The 27,145-nt window shown below is 39.4% G+C and overlaps 2 protein-coding genes across 6 annotated transcripts in view; one reads left to right on the top strand and one right to left on the bottom strand.

The window, feature by feature from the left end:
- The window catches only part of LOC131688614 (solute carrier family 35 member F5), a 35,078-nt gene extending 11,340 nt beyond the window's left edge, over positions 1 to 23,738 (bottom strand). Inside the window, exons 1-5 of one of the 5 annotated variants that reach the window (XM_058972985.1) lie at positions 10,661 to 10,810; positions 10,481 to 10,602; positions 9,880 to 10,367; positions 9,682 to 9,819; positions 9,566 to 9,622 (exon numbers count right to left, since the gene is read on the bottom strand). In XM_058972985.1, coding sequence (XP_058828968.1) covers positions 9,566 to 9,622; positions 9,682 to 9,819; positions 9,880 to 9,969 — 285 coding nt within the window. In that variant the 5' untranslated portion in view covers positions 9,970 to 10,367; positions 10,481 to 10,602; positions 10,661 to 10,810. The other 4 variants (XM_058972982.1, XM_058972981.1, XM_058972983.1 and 1 more) reach the window with 4 other exon arrangements.
- LOC131688613 (Bardet-Biedl syndrome 4 protein homolog) overlaps positions 11,040 to 27,145 on the top strand; it is a 34,102-nt gene continuing 17,996 nt past the window's right edge. Inside the window, exon 1 of the mRNA XM_058972980.1 lies at positions 11,040 to 11,109. The gene's annotated coding sequence lies outside the window, so the exon portion shown is untranslated. The remainder of the gene's footprint in view (positions 11,110 to 27,145) is intronic.

Consider the following 27,145-nt stretch of genomic DNA (forward strand, 5'->3'; position numbering starts at 1 on the left):
TTATTTTGATTACTATTCTGTAATAGCTTAAATGAAAAACTTTTATTTTGATTATTATTCTGATTAATTTAATAGTTATACTTTCAATCTAACAGTAGGCGTTGGTTGTTTTTTGCTAAGAGCGGAACACTGTTACTTTTACTAATATTTTTCTGTGTGTTGACGAAATACGCAACAAGAAGATTGACTTGCAGTGGAGAGAATTCCAGAGAGAAAATATTTAGGACTGGTGGTATCCAACAGGGAAAAATGATCGGAAACGGTGAGTGAAGCTAAGCAATCATGTGAAAAAAATTCCCCCCAGAGGCGAAATTCTAACTCGCAACCTTTGAGACTCCGGCCCAATGCACTAACCCTTATTCTATCCCTAGGTATGGTAGGTAATGAACTAAAAATTAGACATAAGACGATAATAAAAACCCAGGCCTTGGTATCTAGCGGGGAAATTAAATAGATCAAATGTGTTGGGATGTTCAGCTGCCGTTGTGTGTGATTCTCGCTTTGCAGGCAGGGTACGATCACCGTCGCCAGTGGGATAATCATATGATCTTTCTGGGATGTCACCATACCCAGGGATAGCATAAGGGTTAGTGCATTGGGCCGGAGTCTCAAAGGTTGCGAGTTCGAATCTCGCCTCTGGGGGGAATTTTTTCCACATGATTGCTTAGATTCGCTCACCATTTCCGATCGTTTTTCTCTGTTGGACACCACCAGTCCTAAATAAGGCATTGGCACTTAAGTCAAAAGACCAAAAAGTGAACTATTAGTTTAAGAAAATATTGATAACAGTTTTAAAACTGTAACCACCACCCCCATCATGCACCGTGTGCGTCACCACCAACTTATCAACACCACTTTTTATAACAAAATGTAAAAAAAAGTTTTGATTGTAGATGTAATTTACTTATTACGTTCGAAAACACTTTCTACCAAACAAAATGTAGTGCAGCATAGTGACAATGGGAAATGTGTTTTTTCCATTATTTAAAGTACTGTCATTTGTAACTGTAAGCCACGTGGGCTACTTTATACCAAATTTAAAGAATAATTCTAGTTCAAATTTTAGGTTATATTTGGACAAAAGTAAAACATAGTATTATTTGCAACACAAATATAAAATTGGGGTATAGGTCAAAAAGAATGCTTCCAAGTAATCATGGCAAGCGATGAAACTGAAACATAAAATATACGCAAGAACAATGTAACTTATGGGGTTGCACTGGTGTTGCATTTTCTAGCAGAAAAGTAGGCCATTAGACGTGTTTCATTCTCACTTCTGCTAGAAAATGCAATACCAATGCAATTCACTGCCCCACTGTTTTACAATGAAAAATGACATTAAATCCACTTGGAAAAGTGTGTTATACTAATCAAATAATTAGTTAAGAGGATTTAGATTACGTATAATCAACCTGGCAATATAATGCAATTATTGGTGTTCGTACTTTTTGCCCGTATTTTTGATTGTTTGGTAACTAATTGGTAACTATAAGTCCATTTTATCTAAAAATGGGGTCACTTTACGCCAAACTTTACTCGAGTCTATATTACACAATCTGATTATTTAATCTAAAATTTACTCATATTTTGTGATTGACAGTTTTGAAAAAAGCTGTGATCGATAATTTGCAAGTTGAGTAGTGTAGTTTCAATAGTGCAAAAATATAAATACGTTATCGTTTCTAGAAGTATTTAAACTATGTGTATTGAAACAATTAGTTGTGGCACAGATAACAGACGGTTAGGCTAGAACAAAATTTCTTCAAAAAGCTGTGTAAACTTTCACATTGATAAACGTTGGAAATCCGTGTTTCACTATTGCCATCTGCGCAACTGTTTGCTATACGTGTTTGACAGCTGCACTCTAACTGCATTGCATCGATTATTGCGCCATCTACAAACGTTTGCCAAACGTGTTTCAGACGTCTGATTCATTCGGAATCTCAGTAGCGGGTATTTACACACGATTCAAATCGAGCCTAAACGTCTGTTTTTTTTTTCAATTTGTTTATTTGATAAGGCACGTATGCGTTAGCTTAAAGGTGCCATTTTTTCATTGTTTTACATTTTGAATTTCTTAAAACTAGTGGGATACACATTTCAATATTATTTTGTTTTATATAATAAAACTAAAAAAAACTACAGCTAACTTATACATATAAAAGAGGGTATAGTATAATATTCGTAAGATTTGGGGGACGGGTCATTTGTGTGTTCTTTGTATAGTAATTCACTTTATGATTTTTAGAAGGGAGATTGTAGAAAAAATAATTATTAACTAAGCGGAACATTTTACAAGCTTATTAACTAGAGATAACTAGAAAGAGTGGTTCAAGATTAAGGGGAATTAATTAGGACTATTTTAAAGTAGTGGTACTGTTGCGCATTTCTTAACGAGATTAAATATTGTTCAACTAAAACTAGAAGATAGGGGGGCACATAAATTTTGGGAAGATATTCAAGGGGAGAAGGGGGTGAAGTCATACATCTGTGTATCAGAGACATGGGAGGGTGGGTGGACAAGGCTGAAGGGGGGGGGGGGGGGGTGAGATATAAACTTTCAATTTCCGGCATCAGGAATTAACGGCCAGGATTACAGATTCGAATGGATTGATCAACTAACACTAGAAGATAGGGGGCACATAAGTTTTGGGAAGATATTCAAGGGGAGAAGGGGGTGAAGACATACATCTGTGTATCAGAGACATGGGAGAGAGGGTGGACAAGACTGAACGGGGGGGGGGATATAAACTTCAGTTTCCGGCATCAGGAATCAACGGCCAGGATTACAGATTCGAACGGATGTATCAAGTATTGGGACGCCGGGCGGTTTTCCTCGAGCCGGCAGGGGTTCCTCCAGACGATTTCGTAGTACGGCTCAGATACGGATCGGGAATACACCGCGCTGCGCGTGTGATGTTGTACTGTAGATCTCGTGTTGTTGGTTCATTCGACAGATGTTTTGTCTCGTCTTGGAGTCGTATCAAACCATCGTTGGGGTACGGTAGGCGGAAGAGGGCACTTCTGGGAATGATAAGAGAAAAGATAGGGGCATTTAAATTTGGATATTGATGGTTTTGAGGAACGTGTATATAAGGGACATGTAGAGAATATCGCGGCTTGCTAGTACATCTCGAACCGGGACATTGGGTGATCTTCCTCGGGCCCGAAGGGAATCGAATAGTTGAGATCTGGCAGAACAGTACTCGGCACATGCCCAGACAACATGTTCGATTTCGTGATAACCGTTGCCACAAGCGCAGATACCGCTATCCACGAGCCCAATACGCCGGAGATGTGCGTCCAGCGTGTAGTGATTGGACATGAGCCGAGACATCACGCGAATGAAATCCCGACCCACATCCATCCCTCTGAACCAAGGTTTCGTCGATACCTTAGGGATTATCGAATGTAGCCACCTTCCCAGTTCACCATTGCTCCATGATGTTTGCCAACTTTCGAGGGTTCTCTGATGAGTAATACTGAAAAATTCGCTGAAGCTAATTGGTCTTTCATATATGTCACCTTGTAAAGCGCCCGCCTTAGCTAAAGAGTCTTCATTACCTGGAATGGAGCAATGCGAGGGAACCCAAACTAAGGTAATCTTGTACGATCTTACAGACAAAGCACGCAGGCGCTCCCAGATTTTCCCCAGAAAATATGGTATGTGCTTTCTAGGTTTCATTGAACGGAGAGCCTCGATTGAGCTGAGGCTATCCGAGACAATAAAGTAATGATCGGTGGGCAAAGTATCAATGATCCCAAGGGTATACTGAATAGCAGCAAGTTCTGCGACGTAAACTGAAGCAGGATCATTGAGTTTGAATGAGGCGGTGAGGTTTTGATTGAATATACCGAAGCCAGTGGAGCCGTCGAGGCTTGACCCGTCGGTGTAAAACATCTTGTTGCAGTCGACTTCTCGAAATTTACTATGAAAGATGCTTGGGATCACTTGCGGGCGTATGTGATCCGGGATTCCACGAATCTCGTCTTTCATGGATGTGTCAAAGAAAACAGTTGAATCAGAAGCATGAAAGAGATTGACACGGTTGGGATAGTATGAAGAAGGATTGATATTTTGTGCCATGTAATCGAAGTACAAGGACATAAATCGGGTTTGAGAATTGAGCTCGATAAGCCTTTCGAAATTTGCAATTACTAACGGGTTCAAGATATCGCATCGGATGAGCAATCGATAGGAGAGTTCCCAAAATCGATTTTTCAGCGGAAGGACGCCCGCCAGCACTTCTAAACTCATCGTATGTGTCGAGTGCATACAACCCAAAGCAATACGCAAACAACAATATTGGATTCGCTCTAGTTTGATGAAATGTATGTTCGCAGCGGAGCGGAAACAGAAACTCCCGTACTCCATCACCGACAATATTGTTGTTTGGTACAGCCTGATCAGGTCTCCTGGGTGGGCACCCCACCATGTTCCGGTTATTGTACGGAGAAAGTTGATCCTTTGCTGGCACTTCTGTTTCAGATACCTAATGTGACATCCCCAGGTTCCTTTAGAGTCGAACCAGACCCCGAGATATTTGAAGGTTGAAACCTGAGCAATAGTTTGACCCATTAATTGAAGCTGTAGTTGCGCTGGTTCACGCTTCCTTGAAAATACGACTAGCTCAGTTTTCTCCGCGGAGAACTCGATACCTAGCTGGAGGGCCCAAGCAGACAAATTGTCCAAAGTATCTTGCAATGGTCCTTGCAGATCGACGGCTTTGGGACCTGTAATAGAGACCACACCGTCATCTGCAAGCTGCCTTAGCGTGCAGGAATTGACAAGACATTCGTCAATGTCATTCACGTAAAAGTTATAGAGAAGGGGGCTTAGACATCAGCCCTGGGGAAGACCCATGTAGCTAATTCGTGATGTCGATAAATCACCATGCGAAAAATGCATATGTTTTTCAGACAGCAAGTTTAGCAAAAAGTTGTTTAGAGTCGGTGAAAGACCATGCTGGTGCAGCTTCTCAGAAAGAATTTTGATAGAAACTGAGTCAAAAGCCCCCTTTATATCTAGGAAAACTGATGCCATCTGCTCTTTGCTAGCATAAGCCATTTGAATTTCTGTTGAGAGCAACGCAAGACAATCGTTCGTCCCTTTGCCTTTGCGGAAACCAAATTGTGTATCTGACAGTAAGCCATTTGCTTCAACCCAATTATCGAGGCGAAACAAGATCATTTTCTCGAACAACTTTCGGATACAGGACAGCATAGCAATCGATCGATACGAGTTGTGGTCGGAGGCTGGTTTTCCTGGTTTTTGAATGGCGATGACCTTCACTTGCCTCCAGTCATGAGGGACAATATTACCCTCAAGAAACTTATTAAATAAATTCAATAAGCGTCTCTTGGCAGAGTCTGGCAGATTCTTTAACAAGTTAAATTTGATTCTGTCTGGCCCTGGGGCTTTATTGTTACATGATAAGAGAGCAAGTGAGAACTCCACCATCGAAAACGGTGTTTCGTTCGCGTTATTGTGAGGGGACGCGGCGCGGTAGATCTTCTGTGCCGGGGCGGAATCCGGACAAACCTTCTTGGCAAAATCGAATATCCAACGGTTTGAATATTCCACGCTCTCATTGGTACTGTTTCGGTTTCGTAAGCGCCGGGCCGTACTCCAAAGAGTGCTCATCGATGTTTCTCTCGTTAGTCCGTCGACGAACCGGCGCCAGTAGCTACGTTTTTTGGCTTTTATCAAACTCTTCATGCGCGTTTCCGCCATCGCGTACTGTCGGTAGCTAGCTGGCAGCCCGTCGTCCCGGAAGGTCTTATACGCAGCGGCCTTCTCCGCGTACACGTCTGAGCACTCTTTGTCCCACCATGGATTGGGAGGACGCCCGCGTGAATTCGCGTCTGGTACGCGTTTAGTCTGAGCTTGAATCGCGGTATCGAGAATCAAGCCAGCCAGGAACCCGTACTCTTCCTCCGGAGGAAGCTCTTGTGTCGATTCTACTTTTTCGGATATCGCGGACGCGTAGCTCTTCCAATCAATATTTCGTGTGAGGTCATACGAAACATTGATTGTATTCGGTGGCCCTGAACCGTTAGCAATATTAATTACGATTGGCAGATGGTCGCTGCCGTGGGGATCAGAGACTACCTTCCACATGCAATCTAACCGCAGCGATGTCGAGCAGAGGGACAGATCTAAGGCGCTCGGTCGCGCTGGAGGGACAGGAATCCGTGTCATTTCACCCGTATTCAAAATAGTCATATTGAAGTTGTCGCAAAGCTCATGGAGTAGGGTAGATCGATTATCGTCATGAAGGCAACCGCATGCCGTGCCGTGGGAGTTAAAGTCACCTAAAACTAGCCTCGGTGCGGGGAGGAGTTCCGCAATATCGCAAAGCCGTCGGTGGCTAACTGAGGCTCTAGGGGGGATGTAGGTGGAAGCAATGCAAAGTTCTTTGCCTTTAATTCTGGTTTGGCAAGCGACAACTTCAATGCCTGGTGTCGAGGGGAGGTCGATCCGATTGAAAGAATAGCACTTTTTGATCCCCAAAAGTACTCCTCCGTAAGAGTCTTCTCGATCCAAGCGAATAATATTAAAATCGTGGAAGTGTAGGGTTATTTCTGAAGTGAGCCATGTCTCGCATAGGGCAAATGCATCGCATTTCAAATTATTTAGTAAGATTTTAAACGAATCGATTTTCGGGATAATGCTTCTGCAATTCCACTGTAGAACAGTGATTAAATCCTTGACCTCGTTCGATGAATTAGCCATCGAAGGATACAATCGCTGAAAGGAGGGGCCATTTCGCAGTGAACTGCATCAAGAATGTTTTTACTGCGGGGAGAAAGCTTATCAAGATACTTTTAAGGGGGTCAGAAATGTTTAACGCTGTAAGAATACGGTCCACAATGTCAGAGAAATTTATTAAGCCAGCACTGTTTTCTTTCTCTGGCTGAGATATGGGAACACTTGGGGTTTTTGATGTTCCTGGAAGTGCTGGGAACTCCTTTTCTGAGCTCAGGTTACTGAGACCGGGAGCGACTTGCTTCGGTTTTGCACCAGTACTTCCTTGAGTAGTTATTTTAGGGGGACCATGAAGAGACACCTTCTGGCCTTTACGACGAAGCTTGGAAGAGGAAATGTTCTTCCTTTTTCTACTACTTCTAGGCACAGCAGAAGATGTTCCCTCCTGGGGTTCATCACAGTCGCCTTCGTCAGTAGACAAGTTGGTAAAGATGTTCGTAGAGACAGGTGGCGTAGCTATCTTAAGCATTTCTGCAAAAGATCGCTTAGAGCGTCCCTGAAGGGAACGCTTAAGATTTTCCTCGCGCTGTTTGTACGCGGGACATGAAGGGAGATCATGTGGGTTTCCCCCACAGTAGAGGCACTTTTCGACATCTCTACCACAGGAATCATCCGCATGATTCCAACCGCATTTCCCACAGCGGGCTTTATTGCTACAATGGGAGGCTGTGTGTCCCAATTGTTTGCAATTAGTACAGTTCATGACCCGCGGCACAAAGAGGCGAACAGGTAGACGAACCTTGTCAAAAAGGAGGTAATTAGGCAGGGCAGAGCCGGCGAAGGTCACCCGATAAGAGTCTGAGTTGACGTATGTTTTCTTCCCGTCAGCTGCGACTGATGCTGAATGCAAACGTTTGCATTCCAGTATCTTCACTGGCTTAAGCATGGGGTCTTTGAAACAGCCAGTCCCATATTTTAGCAGGTCCTCGCAATTCAGACTCGAATAGGAAACGACCCCACTGACTTCAACCCTGCTAGCTGGAATATACACCCTGTACTCCCTCGTAAAGGGCTCGTATCCAGCAATATCGTTTGCCTGAGTTGAACTGTTAACCACCACCCGAAGCTTATCAGGCCGAATTTTCGATATTTCTGTCACGGCCGAATACCGATCCGTCAGAACTCGAGAAATCTGCAACAGATTCAAACACTTTTTTTCTTTGGTCCGAAAGAAGATCACAAATGGCCCGGTGGCCGAGCTCGGATATACCTTGAGCCGGGGAGCCGATTTTATTTCGACGTCCATCTCACCTTGAGATGAACCGCCGTCAGGGGAAGTCATTGTTGCACGGGCCTATTGCCCAGTGCACGTTATTAAGACAACCAAGAAGGGGAAACGAAAACTAATACTTAGCTTGTGTATGTAACGGTATCCAGACGGCTTACTAGAAGAACACTGTTTCACTTCACTGACCGGCTAACGGTACTCAGAAACAGAAACACAAAAGAAGGGAAAAAATACTGAAACCTCAACTAGGCGCAGAGTGTGTAAATAACCTTGAACGCGGATTAACACTATTGTCGCTATAGAGTGTACGGACCGATGACAAAAGACTTCTATCTCGACTGAGTGCTCGATAACGAATGTCTAAACGTCTGTTATCTGTGGTTGTGGAATGACAGAAAGGGCAGCGGGGAATAGTTCTGCAGTGCAGGCAAAAAAATATTTTTTTGTTTATTATGGTTGAAACCATAACAAACAAAAAAGGTCCTATGTATAATGGAAATGGATATCAGATCAAAGATGAATGAACTGACTTGCCCCTTATATATAACAGTCCCATTTGTATTTTTGTCTGAAATGCCTTTGCATTCCGAACACAATTCAAAAATACTAAAACAGGGTTGTTTAATGCATATCCTAATAAACATCTTATCATTCAAGAGCCAAACGACCTGTTCAGGGTATCATCCTAACAATATGTGGAATCGTAAGACTATATGGGTTAATGTTCGTGTATAATATTTTTATTAGGGTAGACTTCAATGAAAAAGTATATATTGGACAGCGTTTTATCTCGGCCTGCTGTTTTTCGCTGTAAGATTTATTGACTCTCCAAAAAAAGGTTACTGGATGTGTGATACGCACTTTTTGTTTTTACGAGCACGACATTCATTTGCATTCACACATAAATAACGAGCATAATCCTTAACAATAACACTTTAGAAAAGCACTGTTTTTGAGCGACTTAGCGGAATGTTATATTAAACACTTTTTATATTTTCTTCTGTTTACTGCCACTATTTTTTATGCAAATACAAAAATGCATTTTCATATCACAGATACGTATTTCGGCTACAGCCTTCATTAGTGTTTGTATCGATATGACGAAAATCGTAATAGTTGATTTCTCATGTTCAATCTTGATTTTCCAAAAGTTCTTTTCACTGTCGTTGGAAGTACTTCTGACATATGTAAAACAACAAACAGTTGAAGTTGCATGATCGTAGTTCTTGAGTGTAATGTACAAAAAGGAAAGTAACCCCCTATGACGGTACATAACGAATTACAGCGCCATATGTCTAATATAAACGTACTCCGCTAACTTACTCCTACCGTCAACTACCCTATATTACAACACCAGTACAACAATCCTACTGCCTCAAATAATCATTCATGCTCTAGGCTCGAACGTATAACGATTGGTTTATGAGACCTGAATCCTACCTCGATATCTTCAAGGTACTGTTGATCACTCATCAACATTAAAACACTCGATTCAACATTTCATTATTCTAGCTAAACCAAGCCTCCCAAGTTACTTTCAAATATTCTTAAAACTATCAGACACTTACCAAACTTGAGGCTCCATTTCCGTAGAAATTATCATCCTCTTCTGTGGCTTCCATCAACTGAAAAATAACTTTAATGCGTTACAACATCCTACATAAGTTCCCAGATAGAAACGTACCGCATAGTTCCCGTTCCGATTGCAGCTCTCCTTCCATGGCGCAATAAGCCCCAGGAACACCAAGTAAACTGTGAACATTGATGCCTTAAAGTATGTACAAAAGAATGGCTTATCGTAGTTCTCATTTTCGTACAAAAACTGAAATAGAATCAGATCGTTGACAAGAAATCTAATGCTTTCTTATAATTTGTTACTAACCTTCGTTAACTCACTCGATGATACCCAAATAATGTCGACAAGCACCAACAAAACTATCCCCAATATTAGCTTTTGTGCCTTATTTAACATTTCATTAGTCTACAGTTTCAATAACGCAAGAGATCAAATCCTCAGTTGTTCAATTTGATTTTTGTGCTCTAGAAGTGAAGTCTTCGTCCGATGATAAAATTTATAAAGTGTTGTGTTTCGCTAATTAACGTTTAATTTTGGCTTTTTAGTGTTTCCTAAAATACTCAGTTCTCTTCAATTTTGCTTCGAAGCAGCTAGCCTTTGCCTTTCGTTTGACTCATTCGTTATTTGAATTCTAATCCGCATGTATTCGGTAGTTTCGTCTCCATCACCGGCAATGTAGTCCTGTTTCGAGAACATCACATCACACATATAATCGATCAACTTGCTAGCAGTGGAATGCGTGAGGATTTTATAACCTTTGAAATTACATGGTGAATGACATTTCAGATGACGATCTGCGAATAAATATGAAAAAGTTATTTCAATTTGTCTATGAAATGTATAGCACGTGTTGTGACGAAATTGTACGATATCCAACATTGGTATAATGAACCTGGGCCAAATATACCTTTTAGGCCCAACCAGCACTACCGGAAGTAAAGTTCTTGTGATCATAATTCAAAATAAACTTGCTGTGATGTATTCAACGTTTGCGAAATTCGGCTCCTCAATAATTATATTTTATCATACCTACAAGCACTCGAATATCAATCAAATATTAAATTACCACACCAAATGCAATTACTACAATCGCGTATCCGGCAGGATATCGAGCTGTTATTGGGCAGTGCCTGTTTACACTCTCGTCTATTATTAGGGCTCTTGCACTAACACAGAACGTCATTAGATTGCAGACGACCACACAGGTTTCGCAACCGTATGTAGTCCCACATGAAATAAATTCAATTGTAATTGAATTTATTGACACTGCCGTCTTCTCTGGAACTCACTTTAAACCAAACCCGGATTCGTTGCACACTTATTGTCGTCAGTTCATGCTTCATAGTGTGGAATTTCAAATAAAATTGTATTTATTGGTCTATTCCGGTATGCGGTTTTTGTGTTGATCCATCAGACATTGAATGGAAGAATAGCGATAGGTGATGATAAGTGGCAAAATGCAGAACGACTGATGGGACCAAGGAACGGCCGACTAAACGTGTTATTGCGGAGCCCACACAGCTGTGGCCAGCGTAGGTAGGACACCAAAGGGTACGAGCATGGCTGCTGTTGCTCGCCGATACTATACATACACATAAGCGGTGAACTTATTTGAACTACGGGGTTGCTCTAAACTCATTCTACATGGTAATGTTGATGGGGCAATTACAAGACACGATCTTATATCAACTGTGTTGTAATATGTTCAGTGATGTACCGATGGGAAAAATTCCATCTTCCCGGGCTTTAATTTTTGAGTTTTAACCGGGTTTTTTCCCAAATCATTTAAACCCGGACGAAATATGGGTTTTTTCGTTTTATCGAATGTATAATGTTCATTTAATTTTTTTTATCCGTTCGGCAGTCGCGCTAGTGCACTCAGTGCACGCTGCTCTGAAAATCTAGCGAAATCGTCTTAGGGCACCAGCGGCTGCTCATTCAGTGTGCTATAAGCGCGACTTCCGGAGGGTTAAAGAATCTTGCATTTACATTTGAGAGACCGAAAATAAAAGTCGCAAGGATAAAACATACTTTGTAGAATCCACTCCAGATATCTTAGCATGTACAAATCGAATATAAACATCAAGCGTAAAAATCGGACAGAGATCCTTGAGCATGACAATCGCTTAGAATATTCTCACCCGAAAAAGTCGGCAAGGATGAACCTCCAGTATAATTCGCTCAGAGAAAATTCCGTACAACGTTACATTCAAGATTAAAAGTTGGATAAAGAAAAGTCTTTTGCAAGAAATGGATATACTTTTTTGCGTTTTTTATTCTGTAGGACATAATCAAAAAGCTCCTGTCCAATTTTGAAACTTGAAGTTTAAATTCAATTTTCACATTCTAATATATTTAATACGGGTTTTACGAAGCATTTTTTGTTCCTGCGACTTTAATTTCGGTCCATTCAATATTCCAACTGGTTTCAAATAATACTGGGAACAATAGTCATTGCTACTCTGACAAGTGAAAATTAGAATAATCGTGTGATGCCCAAACTACTTTTATTCTGCTTGTTACTCATTTTAGGGGTTGCTATACTTTTAGCGAAATGAGGTAGGTATTCACACAAAATTTAGAAAATACCTATTTAGTTCGGTGAAAAGTGAGTCATATGCAGAATGCGAGTGGCCTTGACATTCGTCATTAGTATGAACCGTAATCAGAACTCTCACAAATCACAATCCGAATTTTTTCGTTATCAGCTACATCAGCAACAGTAGAAAAAATGTTTAGTTCGTTTAGGTGGATTCACAGTAAGAAGCACAATCGACTTAGCCCAAACATTGAAAAGTTTTATCACTTATTTAACCACAATATTTGTAAAAAAATGTTGGATCACCGCAATAACAATGATTCAACCGAGGGAAACCATTCAGAATTCATATACATGCAAAACTTTATGACAATAATGCTCATAAATAAAATAAAAATGTTTGGATAACAATACATTAATGTTCAATTACCAAAACATCAAAAAATGCAAAAAACACAATCTTCCCGCGAAAAAACCGTTTTAACCGGGAAAAAACCTTGGGTTTTTTCCCAAAATTATAAGAACCCGATTTGGTACATCAATGAATATGTTAGAATAATAATGCTCCGATTCTCTTCAAATCTTCTAGAAATTAAGTACCACTAAGTATATTTTTGTTGCAACATTATTGATTTATTGGACCTTTAATCGAGGCCGTCTTAAGACCACTCGGGTCCCTGGGCACTATTGAACTAAGGGGCCCCTATCATTGTACAGGTGTAAATAGATGTGTAGTAGCATGGTTCTCCTTGACACACTAAGCCTCTTCCAAATTTGAGACAAGTGGGCCTTCCATTAAGTTTGTACGGGAAGAACCATAAAAATATACGGAGAAAATACATGGTTATAGAGTCCAGCACCAGATGACATTATACACGCAAGATTATCAGAGTTGATCTAAAAAATTATTGGCATGTGACTCTAGCATGCGCAGGATTTCCAAAACAGCAAAATACCGGACATCCCAAGATAGAGTTACTAGTGATTAAAATGATATCCAAAAAGAGACATATCGTTATGGCTATTCGAAAAATAACAGGACATTTGAAGGCCAGAAATAAAAGATATTTCGTGGTGTTTCTCTTAATAGCAGTCGCATAATGTAGCAGATAGAGGTGTGCGCCGATGTATTTTTAATCGGCGGCGGCGTAAGCGACATATTTGGCTGGCGGCGTCACTCCGTTGGACGCTATCGGTGGCGGCGCGCCGGCGTGTGTCGGCGTAACAAATATTGACACCTATGTAACTAAAAAAATATCTTGGCAGTACAATTCCTTTCTCATATTTTCGGGTTCTATTGTATGAGGCACATACAAACAGACGTTACAGCTTGAAGAAAATTCTAAAAAAATAATCGCCCACAATGTACTAGCGACATCTGTTGAACACATTGCACAAAATGTAATTCTCACAACCAAATCAAATTTTTTTTAACTGATGCTCTAATAGTGCCCACCCTGCTTGCGAAATGCAAGATAATAAATGAAAGGTAGAACTATTTTTACAGTTGTAAAATTTGAAGAACGAAATAGAAAAATTGTCGATGTCGCATACTACGACTTCGCATGAAATAATGATTGCAATTGACAAATTTGAAGAATGCAGATTAACGACTGTATTTCAATGACCCATAATAATTATTTATTGTTCTATATTTGGGAAATTAAGCAACGATAAAACAGTTTTTGTTTTGTTTGAGGAGATTAATTCTTGTTGTCGTTTCATTGTTTTTTGTTTCAATTTAGTCTTCTTTACCGTCGCTCCCGCAGATACCAGGTACCCTAACAGGAGGCGTTATTAATGGCATTACTGCGCAGAAATATCACTTTTAATTATCGTGTAAGGATACCTTTCAAGGTAGACACATCCCAGTTCAGCTCAGCCGGAAATGAACCGGAATCCTGGCTGGTTCCAGTTCGTATTCCTGCTACAGTGACACATCCGATTCTAGTTAGAATCGGTTGTGCCACTGGATCCCGTGTACGAACTGGAACAAGCCAGATTTCCAGCTCAATTCCGGCTGAACTTTGCTGGGATTACTTCATTTTACAGGCTGGCGTTTACTTTTACTTCTTATAAGTACAAAATCGCAGCGATGATAAGGCATATTCGATTCCATGGCACTACATTTTCTTTCAACGTAAGATTTGCTTATATCTTGAATGCAAAGTATGCTCGATGTGCTGGAATCATATAGATCTGCACCCTGACGAAACCTAAATATAGTTACTCTAATTCATAATAATTCCACGACTTGATGTTTTAGCTCCTGTTGAGTTGAAGCTGATCACTAAACAAGTCTGATTGAAAATGGTCTGAGCGTATCTCTAGTTTTCGTTGCACCTACACACCGCCAATTTCTCCAGCAGTTCCGGGGATCTTCAAATTCTAATCCATTGCATACATCTATTCAGATTCGTTACACCGAATCAATTAATTTACTGACATCCTATTATATGCTTACTCACAGATCGGCATCGTGTTTTAACTTAAGAAATGGTTGTGAACAACTCCCGCCTTGCTCACTTCGACAAGAATGAGTTTCACATTTTCAGCCCATTTGTTTTGGTTTGCATGAGATTAAAAAGACGGTAACGTTTTCGGATGGGTGCAGAAACTAAGTAACGCATTTAGCTCTGTGTCAAACTCTTTTCACTAACGCCACGCTCGCTGATGTGGCGCATTTTTGTAATTTAAATCGACCGTTTTACCTACGAGTGATGAAAATTCATCTCGTGTTGCGTCCTCTTTGTCTGTGATACCGGGCTGATGCAACTGCCACTGAAAATATTTCCTGAGTGGGGCTAGATGACACGATTAATAATTTATGCGACCAGAAATCTTACCCTCTGCATCGCCACATCAGTGCACCAACGTCGCTAAAAGTCAAGATCACTCTGCCCAACTATTCTTCAAGAAAAAAATTCATAACCTCGTATTGAAAATAATTTTTGTGCTTTTACAAAACTAGTTCACGCAAAAAAAAGATTCCATTATACTCAAATGTTTGGTAGGTGGTTGTACCTGCATATGTTTAATATTTTTATGATTCTAGTTCATAACTTGATGATACATTGATTTATATAAACTTTATTGACTAAAAAAGTCAAGAATTGAACGATTGTGCAACGATTTTCGTAAATTCTCGTCGTGTTATCGTGATATTTTAGTCTTGAGCTTACCGTCGGATTTTTTACACAGAGTCACGTGTCTTATAGTTTTGTTAATTATTTCAGGGACATGAATTGTGGCTAGGTAATGTATTTTTGGTGCGCAGCGAAGTTTCATTTAATTTCAAAAATTACACTGAATCTTAACAAAAGAATAACAGGGTTACAGTTCCTAGTAGTTGCCTTGTATCTTATGCTCGCGCCTATGAGACTTGTTGCTTGCGGTTGTACACAATAGCTCACACAATTTCAAAACCAAAGAGTAGAGCGAATAATCTATGAATAATAGTCTGAATTCTTTGTAATTGTTTACGTAAGTATATTAAGATTATGTGAAAGATTTATTACTTTATGAACTATATCATGAACAGTTTCATCAGCCCGACTGGTGAATCGTGTCTAACATATAAGGAATCAACTATATCTTGAAAGCGGATGTTTTTTTTGAATTTGTGGACCATTCCACGAATGGTGAATTGTAACTTATATGCTCGTAATCATAACCAGTTGACAAAGCAAGAATGGATCCATGAATTATATTCCGAGTGTCGTGTAATGATTTTCGAGAAAATATCAAGACTTTGTTAACTTAGTGATCTAATTCACAACCACTAATACCAAATAAAGATCAATATGTGGTAAATTATGAATCAGTTAACATTGACCATAGACAATGTTCATAGATTTGTGGATAAAATTATGCGCTAATGTTTTTCGAGTTCGCGATTTGTCGGCGTGAGAAAAAAGCGTCGGCGGCGCGCCGCCGGTCTACCTTTCGGCGTCGGCGTTTGTTGAAATTTACCAGCGGCGGCGGCGTGGCGCGGCGGCGCACAGGTCTAGTAACAGTAACCTGACAGAGTTGCATGACGTTGTTTGAGGTTGAAAGTTCATTTGGCGAAAGGGAATACTGAATTAGTTTACCGTCCACAATTTAAACGTTGTCTTGACCAGAAAAAATCTTTGAATTCAGTAATGAGTTTAAAGTGACTTTCGTAAACAAAGCGTGGAATATGGTATTTCTTGATTATTTTTAATCTGAACTTAACATCGAGGTTGTAGTTGCCAAATGTCGTTTATATATGGGTGAACGCTGCTATTTTAGAGGATTAAGTATCCTGATCAGAATATAATGATAGAAAACTATTGAAACTGCATCTCCAATGGAAATGCGTTTGCCAAGGAGTAGTAGTCAAGTACACGATTTGACCGTGCGTGATATGTTTAACGTTTCGAATTCTTCTGATCGGCATATGACAGCCAGCTTGATCGCAATATAAACGTTAAGTCCAACGGCACAAACAATAAACTTCAATGTCAAATAAAGTCAACTAGTTTTTGGGCTGCGGGAGTTACAATCCAAGCAACCAGAAGTTCAGATAATACTTAAAAGGCACACTTCAAAATTCACATAAAGTTATTAGGGAACTATCCAGCTGCTTAAGCTTTAATCGAACTTGAAAATAACTTAAAACGAGAAGCTAATGCAGCTACCTTATAAGAACTTTTGGTTGCTTGGGAATATTATGCAAAATTGATTGTGACCAGTGCAACATTCCTGATGTGATGAAACTGGTCAGAGTTGATATCCGACTTCGGGGAAAGCCACATATTCTCTTCCCCTTCACCGAATCTTGCCATCTTTGACAGTAATCGATATAATGATGATTCTAAGCACGCATATCGCCTTTAGGTTAATTTATGTTCCATCCTCGCTGTAGAAATAGAAATAACGGCTCTTTGCAATATTTCCCCTTTTTTAAATTTTTTTTGTTGAGAAGTGAACTATGCTTTATAGGTCAAGTCGCCTGTTTGGAGCGAATCCTAGCAACTCTTATTAACCATGCCCATGTTATTTATGAACAACAACGTTTTTAAACAGCTTTAACTTTTGATTTTGGCAAGAATTGCTCCCAAAAAACAAGTAATAATAAATGTTACTATTACCTTTCCTGTGAGCACTAACAGTTACAAGTATTAGCTCTAGAAGTTATTACAATCAGTCTGATTGGATTCCGATGGAACAGTACTGTCAGGAACAGATTACGTTGATGACGAAAAATGAAATTTTGATGTCTTCGTTATTCTGCAATATTATTGAAAACTTGTAAAACCTATCCATTTAGACTGTCTCCGGCTCCAATTTCCACGTAATTGGATTATTGTAATTCTAAGAAAATTGCATCAAGCATTGGAATGAAAAATTTGAATATTTTTGTTGACATAAGTATTTTTGTTAAAAAATTCAATAGACAAACACTCGTTTATTATGACCAGCTTGGAAAGACGTATGAAAAAAAACCAAAATGATACAATTTGAATAATAACAATATTCACAATTTATAGAGCGCTGGTGGTTAACTAATGAGCCTCACTGCAGTTCAACGAACGTTTCTTCTCAGTTTATTCGAGGTCACTGGGATTTTCTGAGATGAAAAATTTAAGCATCACTTTGCGTTGCGTTGCGCTGCGTTGCGTAAGCACGGTATACTTCGTAGATTACAGACTGATGACTCTCATTTCCAGCCAGACTACTTGAGGAGCATTGTTTGGGAATAACAATTGATCCAGTCCGAGTGAGATTTTCGCCTGAGGGCCACCATTGCGGGCCGCGACCATCTTTACCGTAACTTGGGATGAGAAAGGAAGTGCTGATGTGGTACTTACTTAACGGAAGGCCCGACTCAGTGACACTCCCATAAGTACCACGGATTGGGTAGTGGGTGAGTTGTTAGTCAGGATTCGCTTCATGAAAAATTTAAGCATCACTTTGTAACAAAAGTGGGTCACATTTGGACTTCGCGTTCATAGTTTGACCGTAAACTGAAGTTTTGAATTTAACATATATAAACTACATTCTAAAATTTAAATCATTTTATTTCTGTATCACAAGGTTTCTCTATAATCAGGAAAAATATTATTAGTGACAAAAAGAATGGGGTCGCTCCTTTTTAACCTCATAGGGCAAAGTTCTGGAATGTTCGAAGATTGACCTATTTTAGATCAAAAAACAACATCCGTTTCGTACCAGTTTAAAAGTGTTCAGGCATAGTCGAAGAGCACAAATTACAGAATTAATTATGATGAAACTCTGAATCATTTTTTCACATCCGCAGAACGCTTGCCAGACACAGATTTGTTGACCATCGTGTTCTGTTTGTAGCTACGGTTTGGTCCATTCCAAACTTTGTGTACTTGTAGTCCAATGGTTATAATCAAAAAAATTTAAACTTGAACCGAAATGTTTGTGCGACACTTGAATTGGTTCAATGCAGTGATGCATCATACTTTTTGCAGATTTGATCACATGGAATTCCGAGCTGTTCTGCAACAGATTCATCGATATGAGGAATTGGGATTTTGATAAAACATTTCCAGTACAAACTTTAAAGTGTAAATGACTTTCAATTCAATTTTTTGCCATTTTTAGCAACGCACTGAAGTGCTAAAGATATTCGAGTGTACCCTTTATCGAATACTAGTGTGGATTTATATCAATCCTCAGTGCGGGATCCCCAAAATCCCGGGGCCCCTGACCCAAGTCCAGTGTGCCCATGCATAAAGACGGTACTGCCGTTCATCACGTTTCATGTAATGATAGTGCAGATTAGTTTATTCACTTTCAGCTAAACTTTCTTCAATTCAAATACATTTCCAATCTCTTCGAGTTTCGCGAAGATTTGTCTTCAAGTTGAACCAACATTTATCCATAGGGTGAAGTTCCGGATTGTTTGAAGGATACACTTGTTAATACAAAAACAAATCTCGACAAACATATGACTAGGGCTCAAAAGCCAAATGTCAAAATAGTCAAAATTGAGGAGAAATACTGGAGAAACCGTTATTACCCAAGCACGGTATGGTTTTGTGTATTTTCACTCACTCGGTCGATTGCGGCGTTCGACTACGGGCAGTCTATCTAAGCTAAGCTAAGTTTATATTCAAAGATAACTACGAACGGTCGTACGAACAAAATGAAATAAAAGGTATTCTGGACCTCCTAAATAGTCGAAAAAACACATATACTACTTTTAGTACCTGAAACATGCTCCAAAAAATGGCCCGCCATTTATAACTAAGTTATTCCACGCCGAACGTTACTGCGCACCGACTAACCGTAGGTATATTTACGATCATTAAAGAATCATAGATCGACGACATGTACGTCAGATCTCGAATGGCCAAGGTATCACGTGGGAGGTCTACCAGAGACACTTTAGGAATCTTCAGACCGGAACCTGGCATCACGACATTCTGAATACGCCCAAATAATGTGCTCTATGGCTTGGTAACCATACACATAGTTTACTATCAGTGATGTGTATAGTGGGTATATTGATTTGACATGAGGCTGGACAGCAAGTGATTGAAATTACGAACTGCTTTCAACTCCTCCAACCATGCTTTCGATTATACTTTAGGGATAATGGAATATAACCACCATCGCACCAGCTAATTCTGCAACACAAACAAACCAGGAGCATTAAATGACGGATAAATTGATAAAGAATCGAAGCTAACGGACTTTGCGATACATTTTGATACATGTCGCCGGTGAACTAAACAAGTTCACCGGCCACATGTAGTACACAATTTTCTACGTGAGAACGGAGTACGGACATGCCTTTTTGAAAAGTGGAATATTCCTCGTTTGTTCGAAAAAATTCGAAAAATGCGCCTGTTTCTCGATTGCAGGATCTGAACCACCGTCAACAGCCTCATCCAGGTTCACAGCTGCACATTGCTTTTGCTGTTCTCTCTTCCGGCATTCTAGTTACAGGTCCGGCCAATTGTAGTCTTCCGTGCTGAATAACCATTGCGATGGCAGCATATTTGTACACTTGATCGGCATGTTTGTACACACCAACCAGGCGATAAATTGTCTCCTTCCTTCTATCAGAAAAAGTTTTATGCACATCCTTAAGCTAAGAGATTGGAGTTCAATACGCAAACTGCAGAAGATCCCATGTAAACCGCTTTTTACCTCGGTAATATCTTCGCTATCACATGTCACTAATGTCACTAGTGTGTCACAATATATGAACTCGTAGACAACAATGTACCGCACCCATTTCTACATCGGAACCAACGCTGTGTGGGCTTCCTGGGTTCTACGGGCGATTTTGGCAGCCTCCCTTTTAAAAGGCGCAAAAGCCTCTCTCACTGCTCTACAATCGACTGCAATGGTGTCTACGTCACCCGGAAGCCAAAAAGCATATGCTATCTCGTAATGATAGTTCCGTTCCTTTGCACACCAGTTTTCAGCTTCGCACTTTTGAGTACTCTTGAGGAACAAATCAGTAAAAACATCGCTCTGCTTCAAATCATCTGACGTCACAAACGAGTCGGATGTCTCTTTGACAATTCTGACGTTTGGTTTGACACATCCAGCGATATACGAATCATACTACTCAGTTTGTCGGAAAGGCATGGTCAAGCATTATGTGGCACCACTGTTCGTTTCGTTGCACACTACCTTGAAATCCACAAACAGATGATGAGTTCGCAAGTTGTGATTTCAGGATCCAGGGTTTGTCTTCCAAGAAGCAAATATTGAAATCAAGAGTCGTGTAAAGATAGCAGAAAGCACAGCACTGGTGAGTTTTCAGTTTCTTACATTTACTATAGCACTAAACATTCCAGAGTGTCAAATACCTGATTGAGGACTAAAAATCTGACTTTGATTTGCATGAATAGCTAGACCGTGAAAGCCGAAAATCGACTAAAAATTTAATTCAAATATTATTCGGTATTCTAATTTCGGTTCAATTGGTTTCGGAATCTAATCGACCTAAACATATATGAGGTCCGGGCGCAGGAAATTCTAAAGTGAGGGGTTCCGATTTTTATCTTTCCTTATACAGAGAACGATAGAAATTTTCCGAGTCCCAGAGAGCTAAGTCTTGTGTCGGTTTGGCTTAATGAATTGGGACAATGTCTGTTATCAAGAAGGAATCTTGATCAGACACCACCGACTGCGGACTCATTACCATGATTGGATTCTTACTGTGATGGTTTGTAGTTAGCCTACCGTCTTGTTCCTTTTCTCCCAATCTTCATCCTTCCGCAGCCACCCGTAGGTATTACTTCAGCAGGGATTGTGCATTTGCTCTCTTTATTTTGTGTTAACCATTTGTGTATTTTTCTCATGATGCTGTTTCAACTGCTTGCTGGTCAACCTTTGTGGAATAACTGACCTGCTCTGATCAGCCGCAAATATCGTCACCTACTGAGACGCGACCCGATCCAGAAAAGCAGAACACAACGACATACATCTCTGTACTACTATCTTTGCAGGGTTTCTTATCCTTCTTGGCGATACTCGAATGTACTAGCTGGTGCAGAGAGTTTCCCAGTGGCGGAATTTCTCCTGATATCGATGCCTCTTTTCGTAATCCATTTAGTTCTCAGACACTCGGAGCAGAGATCACATGCGGTTAAATTTCTGTAGACAATGATAGCCCGATTTTGTCCGAGTTCCTGTTGTTTATTCGGTATTTATCCTCCTTATCTTCTGTTGATAGCTCGCTGACTGACCTTTGATGTGTAACTGATCTTCTCGCAACTGTTGTCAATAGCGAAACTTGATGAGACATGAACCGATCCAGCAATGCCGACCAACTTAACAGACATCCTTTTACAAACACCCTAGCAGGGTTTCTTCAAATATTTTCTAGAACAACCGAACTAAAATGACATTGTGTGCCAAAGCGACTCGCAGTATAAAATTTTTATTCTTAATCAGGAAGTTAAGAAATTTTCAAAAGTAATTCAAATCTCTCATTATTGTCTATTTGATGTCAGGGTTAAAAAATACCAGAACCAATATTAAGTGCAAAGCCAAGCAACAATGATTGGGCGTAAATTCAATTGAAAACATCGAATGCATAATATTTTTACTAAACTTTCGTAGAATTCTGAAGAAGTTACGAAAAATCCATAGATCTCACGAGTTAATCCGACGATCAGTAGAACGGCATATGAATTTGTTTTTTGCAGACAAGTTTGCTGATGATCTGGCAGGGAATCTGCAGTTATCGACGGAAGACTCCGATTTATCATAATCAACACTACAAACCGAGTTACACATCAACGAACATCTGAAAAACGTGTATTGGTTTATATGGTCACAGTGGGTCCCTAACAAGTTTTGACCAGATTTGGAGCGTAGTAAGAATGAGCAACAGCAGTACCGCGATAATGGCGTTATCGTCCCCGAGAGTGGGACGAGATCCCCAAACTACCCGGAATTCCACCGAATCCAAATGAAAAGTCTTTTAATTATTCGTAAACAATTTCCATGCACGAAATAGTTTAATAATAGTGATTGAAACATGGTCAATCAAACTTCAACAATTCATTGCAAAAAACGTGTTGATTATTTTGCGCTAAACAGCCAAATTTAGAAACTAAATAACGCGAATTGCAATAACTAAGTAAAATTGGTAAAACAAGAAAAAAACTGTTTTGAAGTCAAACGAAAACGACATAAGTTTACGGTGGATTTTACAAATATCGCCTCGAAACGACTAATGTGTAGAATAACGCATTGTTTCAGGTCCACCCTAACTCATAATCGCGTGTACAATGTACATACATCCTAATATATCACACAGTCTAGCAAATATATATGCGAACATGAAATATGTAGATTCAAAACACTAGATTAAGGTTTGCTAGATTAAGATTAAGACAGTCACTAATGCAGATTCGACCAACGGCAATTCAAATCTAGTCTTATGTATCTACTAATATGCCGTATCACATTGTAAGCCATGGCATCATCATGTAATGTAAGCAAAAAAAACCTTTCTGGCCACTCGATGTCGACGTTCTGGCGGAAATAGTACATAGTCCTAAAAATAAACGCGTCAGTATAAATGTCCATCACAAACTGGTCTGGTGTTTACATATGGTACCCATTGTATTCTTATCTACCTTTACAAGGCCCATTGTTCCACCATCGAGACTGACAAATTAAATATGTTTTCGACAGAATACAAGATAATTCGATGGTTAGTGCTATAAACGGATTTTAGCACTGCATTGTCACTTGATTTTACCGGGGCGTTCGAGCTACGTCACCGATTGCATTGAAGCGAGGTAATTGAACCAAATTAAAAAAGTAAATAAATCGTCAGCACATAGTAGCATGATGGTACATCTTCTTCCTTCGCATCGCACTTTATTTTTAGCAATATGAAGGTATGTAACAACACTACACACCTTTTCGGAACAAAATACTCCATGACACACCACCGTATACAAGGTTTTGACGTTTTCACTTCAAATCAAGTACATCCATTGGAAAACACGGACTTTTTATACACTAAAGCACAATTCACGATTAAGATTTAGCAAGCAGTTTAGGAAATTTTCACTTTTTCGTTAATGCAAACATACATATCGTCCATATCGAACTTCGCCGGATGACAAACGAAGCTGGCAGGCAGACGACGGCAGAAAATGTCAAGAATGAAACGTTCATGCGCGCAAAACAAAATCAGACGTATACCTATAGTGATGTAAACAAATCGCCCCTCGGTGCAAAGCAAATAAGCTGTGTTGGTACTGCAGCGCACTAATACTTAATTATGGAAAAGTTTTGTGTACCTGTTTCCTTTGTGATTTTGTCTTCGAAATGTGTCCAGTTCAAAATTGAAATATTTCACCGCACGCGAGAGACGAGGGGCCGACAAGCCGCCATGTTTTTGTGGGTCGTTAAGATATTCAGCAAATCATATTCGTGCATCATTGTGCTTGTGAAAGTTGATTGTTGGAAACGAACTCTTCTTTTCTCTTCTCTTCTTTAATACAGTGACTCAAATACGAATTCGTACACCGCTATGCGGAATGCGTATATGCAGTTAACCCTCGACAAATGTATTCCATTTAGTTCCACTATAGGGGAACGCAGGGCAAGTCCGACACCTTAAGCGCAATAATTTTTCTAGAATTCCACAAAGCTCCTAATTGTATATTATGTGCATAATCCTTGTTTAGGTGGTTCCTAACAAAATATAAGCAAGAGGAAGAGCATACGAATGCGTGGTGTTATGAATAAATAATGTTTAACGCATGGTTTATATTATGGTACGGGTTTTCTCAAGTAATTCTTTCCAGCTTTATGGCCACTTGTATAGCCATTCTTACGAGGAAGAGCTGTTCTGCAAGCAGATTAGATACGCTGTTACTAGGACTCATTCACTTAGAAGAGACGCACGCTTCGTAGTAAATAAGCTATCCGGTTCGTGCTGTGATTTTTCGGAACACTGTTGATCAACAATCCGACGGTCATATTATTGCGTTGCGTTGCGTTGCGTATGCACGGTATACTTCGTAGATTGCAGCCTAATGACTCTGATTTCCAGCCAGACTACTTTAGGAGCATTGTTTGGTAATAACAATTGACTGTCCCTGATCATATTAAGACTTCCGAACTACTTGACATGGTCGCTGCCAACTGAACTGATCAACTATTCAGGTAACGATGTTGGAATCGCTGATTATATTGCTCAAATCAGAGCCCACTCGATTCATAATTAGATTATTGGTTCGAATCGTCAACGGTAAACCGTAACGAGCAATAGTAACAGTTTCAAGAGGTTGACAGTCTAAATATGAAAATATCTTGAAACCCTTGAATCGCATGGAAGAATGATTTAAGAACGAAACATGTACAGAAGAATCATATTACTTATCAAGTTTATTCATAACCCTGCTATTAGGGGTCGGAGAAGAAATTTAATAGTATTATTCCTAGGTTTTGATATACTTTTCTATATAAAATTCCAGTTATCAAATTTTTTATTGCGATTAAAACTATGTTCACCTGTTAAAACAAGTTAAGATATGTCTAAGGAACAATCTTTGATGATTTGTGGGCATGTAGGGCTTTTTAAACTGGAGTTTGCATGAAGTTACTATGGAAACAGCAAAAACATAATCATGTCCAAATTAAGCCTTTTTTGGCGAAAGTTTCCGAATTTACATGATTTCAGGATCTTAGTCACGATTTTTGATAGTTTTATAACGAGTAATGTTGTGATAATATTTTAGTCACATGTAGAGAATTATTTTTATTCATGTTCATGGTCTGAAAATCTTAGTCACGATTTTTGAAACTTTTGTTACGATTTGTGTGATTTATGTTCACGATGTTCAGGATCTTAGTCACGATTTTTGTAATTTCTGTTCACCCTTTCGTGATATTTTATTGTAGAGCTCACTTTCGAATTTTATACGTGGAGTAATGTGATATCTAATATTTGTAATAATATGATAAAACATGGTATTCGTCATCTCTCTTCGCCAGTGGCGGATCCAGGGGGAGGGTCTTGGGGTCCAGACCCCTTGAGAAATTTTAAAATAGTTTCTATTTTAAATTCGTTCTAAACTCAAAATCATTCCAAACCAGATTCGACCACCAAAACTGATTTTAATTAAATGAGGGTATTACATATCAAGTAATGACGAATATAGACGAAGACTTCTGTGTAACTGAATCACTTACTCCCTTATGGAAGAATGAAGCTTATCATACAGCCATTGAGTTTTCTATATTCTTGCATGTTAACGACAGACCTGGTGATAGTGAATTTGAGGAGGTATTTGATTACGAGTCCGCTAACTATGAAAGCTTGAGGCAAAAAATTAATGCAATAAACTGGCAAATGATTTTAAGAAATGAAGAAAATGTTGAAGCTGCCGTAGACATCTTCTACAAAATATTATTTGAAGTCATTCACGAAGATATACCATTGAAAAGAAGAAGGCGTCACTATAACTCAAAACATCCCATCTGGTTTAATAGAGAAATCAAAAATTTAAAAAATCGTAAGCAGAAAGCACACAAAATCTACAAAAAATACAACAGCGAAGATAACTTAAACCTTGAACCTTACCATTGATATCGCGTTTGAAGAGTACAATGCAAGAACAGAACGCAATATAAAAACTTGCCCAAAAAACTTCTTTAATTACGTAAAAACTAAAATAAAATCGGATTATTTCCCAACAGAAATGCATCTTGATGGAAAGGTAGGCGATAACTCAGAGGAAATCTGCAATCTTTTTGCAACATTCTTCCAGGAAGTTTACACTACATTTTCAGAGAAGGATCGAGAGCGTGAATACTTTTCATTCCTCCCAGAACTTTCAAGAGATATTAACATTAAACAGATAAAAGTACATACAATCATGGATGCCTTAAAAAACTTGGATAGCTCTAAAAGCCCTGGACCTGGTGGCGTTCCACCGGTGTTTTTAAAAACTTTGTCAATTGAACTAACCGCTCCTTTATTTTGGCTTTTTAACATGTCTCTAGAATCAGGTTGTTTTCCTAAAACATGGAAAAGCTCTTTCCTAGTTCCAATTTTTAAAAATGGTAAAAAATCCGATGTGCGTAACTATCGTGGAATAGCTATCATCTCGTGCATTCCCAAGATTTTCGAGGCGATTGTTAATGAAAATTTATTCCACCAAATCAAGAACAGAATTACCCATGTGCAACATGGTTGTTTCAAAGGGCGTTCTACAAGTACAAACCTACTCGAATTCATTAACTACACATTAACAGCAATGGATAACGGAAACCACGTTGAAGCTCTTTATACAGATTTTAGCAAAGCATTTGATCGCATCGACATACCCATGCTACTTTTTAAATTAGAAAAAATGGGGTTTGAGCCAGGACTTCTTACATGGGTACAATCATATCTTACAAATCGTGAACAAGCTGTTAGATTTAAAGGGATAAAATCAATCCCAATTCAAGTTACATCAGGAGTTTATGTTTATGTTTATTACCTTCACCAACAAGCCCTTTGGCCCCAATGGTGGTCGCTTAAACTAATTACATTTTAAA

This window comes from Topomyia yanbarensis, chromosome 3 (assembly GCF_030247195.1).
Source record: "Topomyia yanbarensis strain Yona2022 chromosome 3, ASM3024719v1, whole genome shotgun sequence".
In the NCBI taxonomy this organism is placed as follows: Eukaryota; Metazoa; Arthropoda; class Insecta; order Diptera; family Culicidae; genus Topomyia; species Topomyia yanbarensis.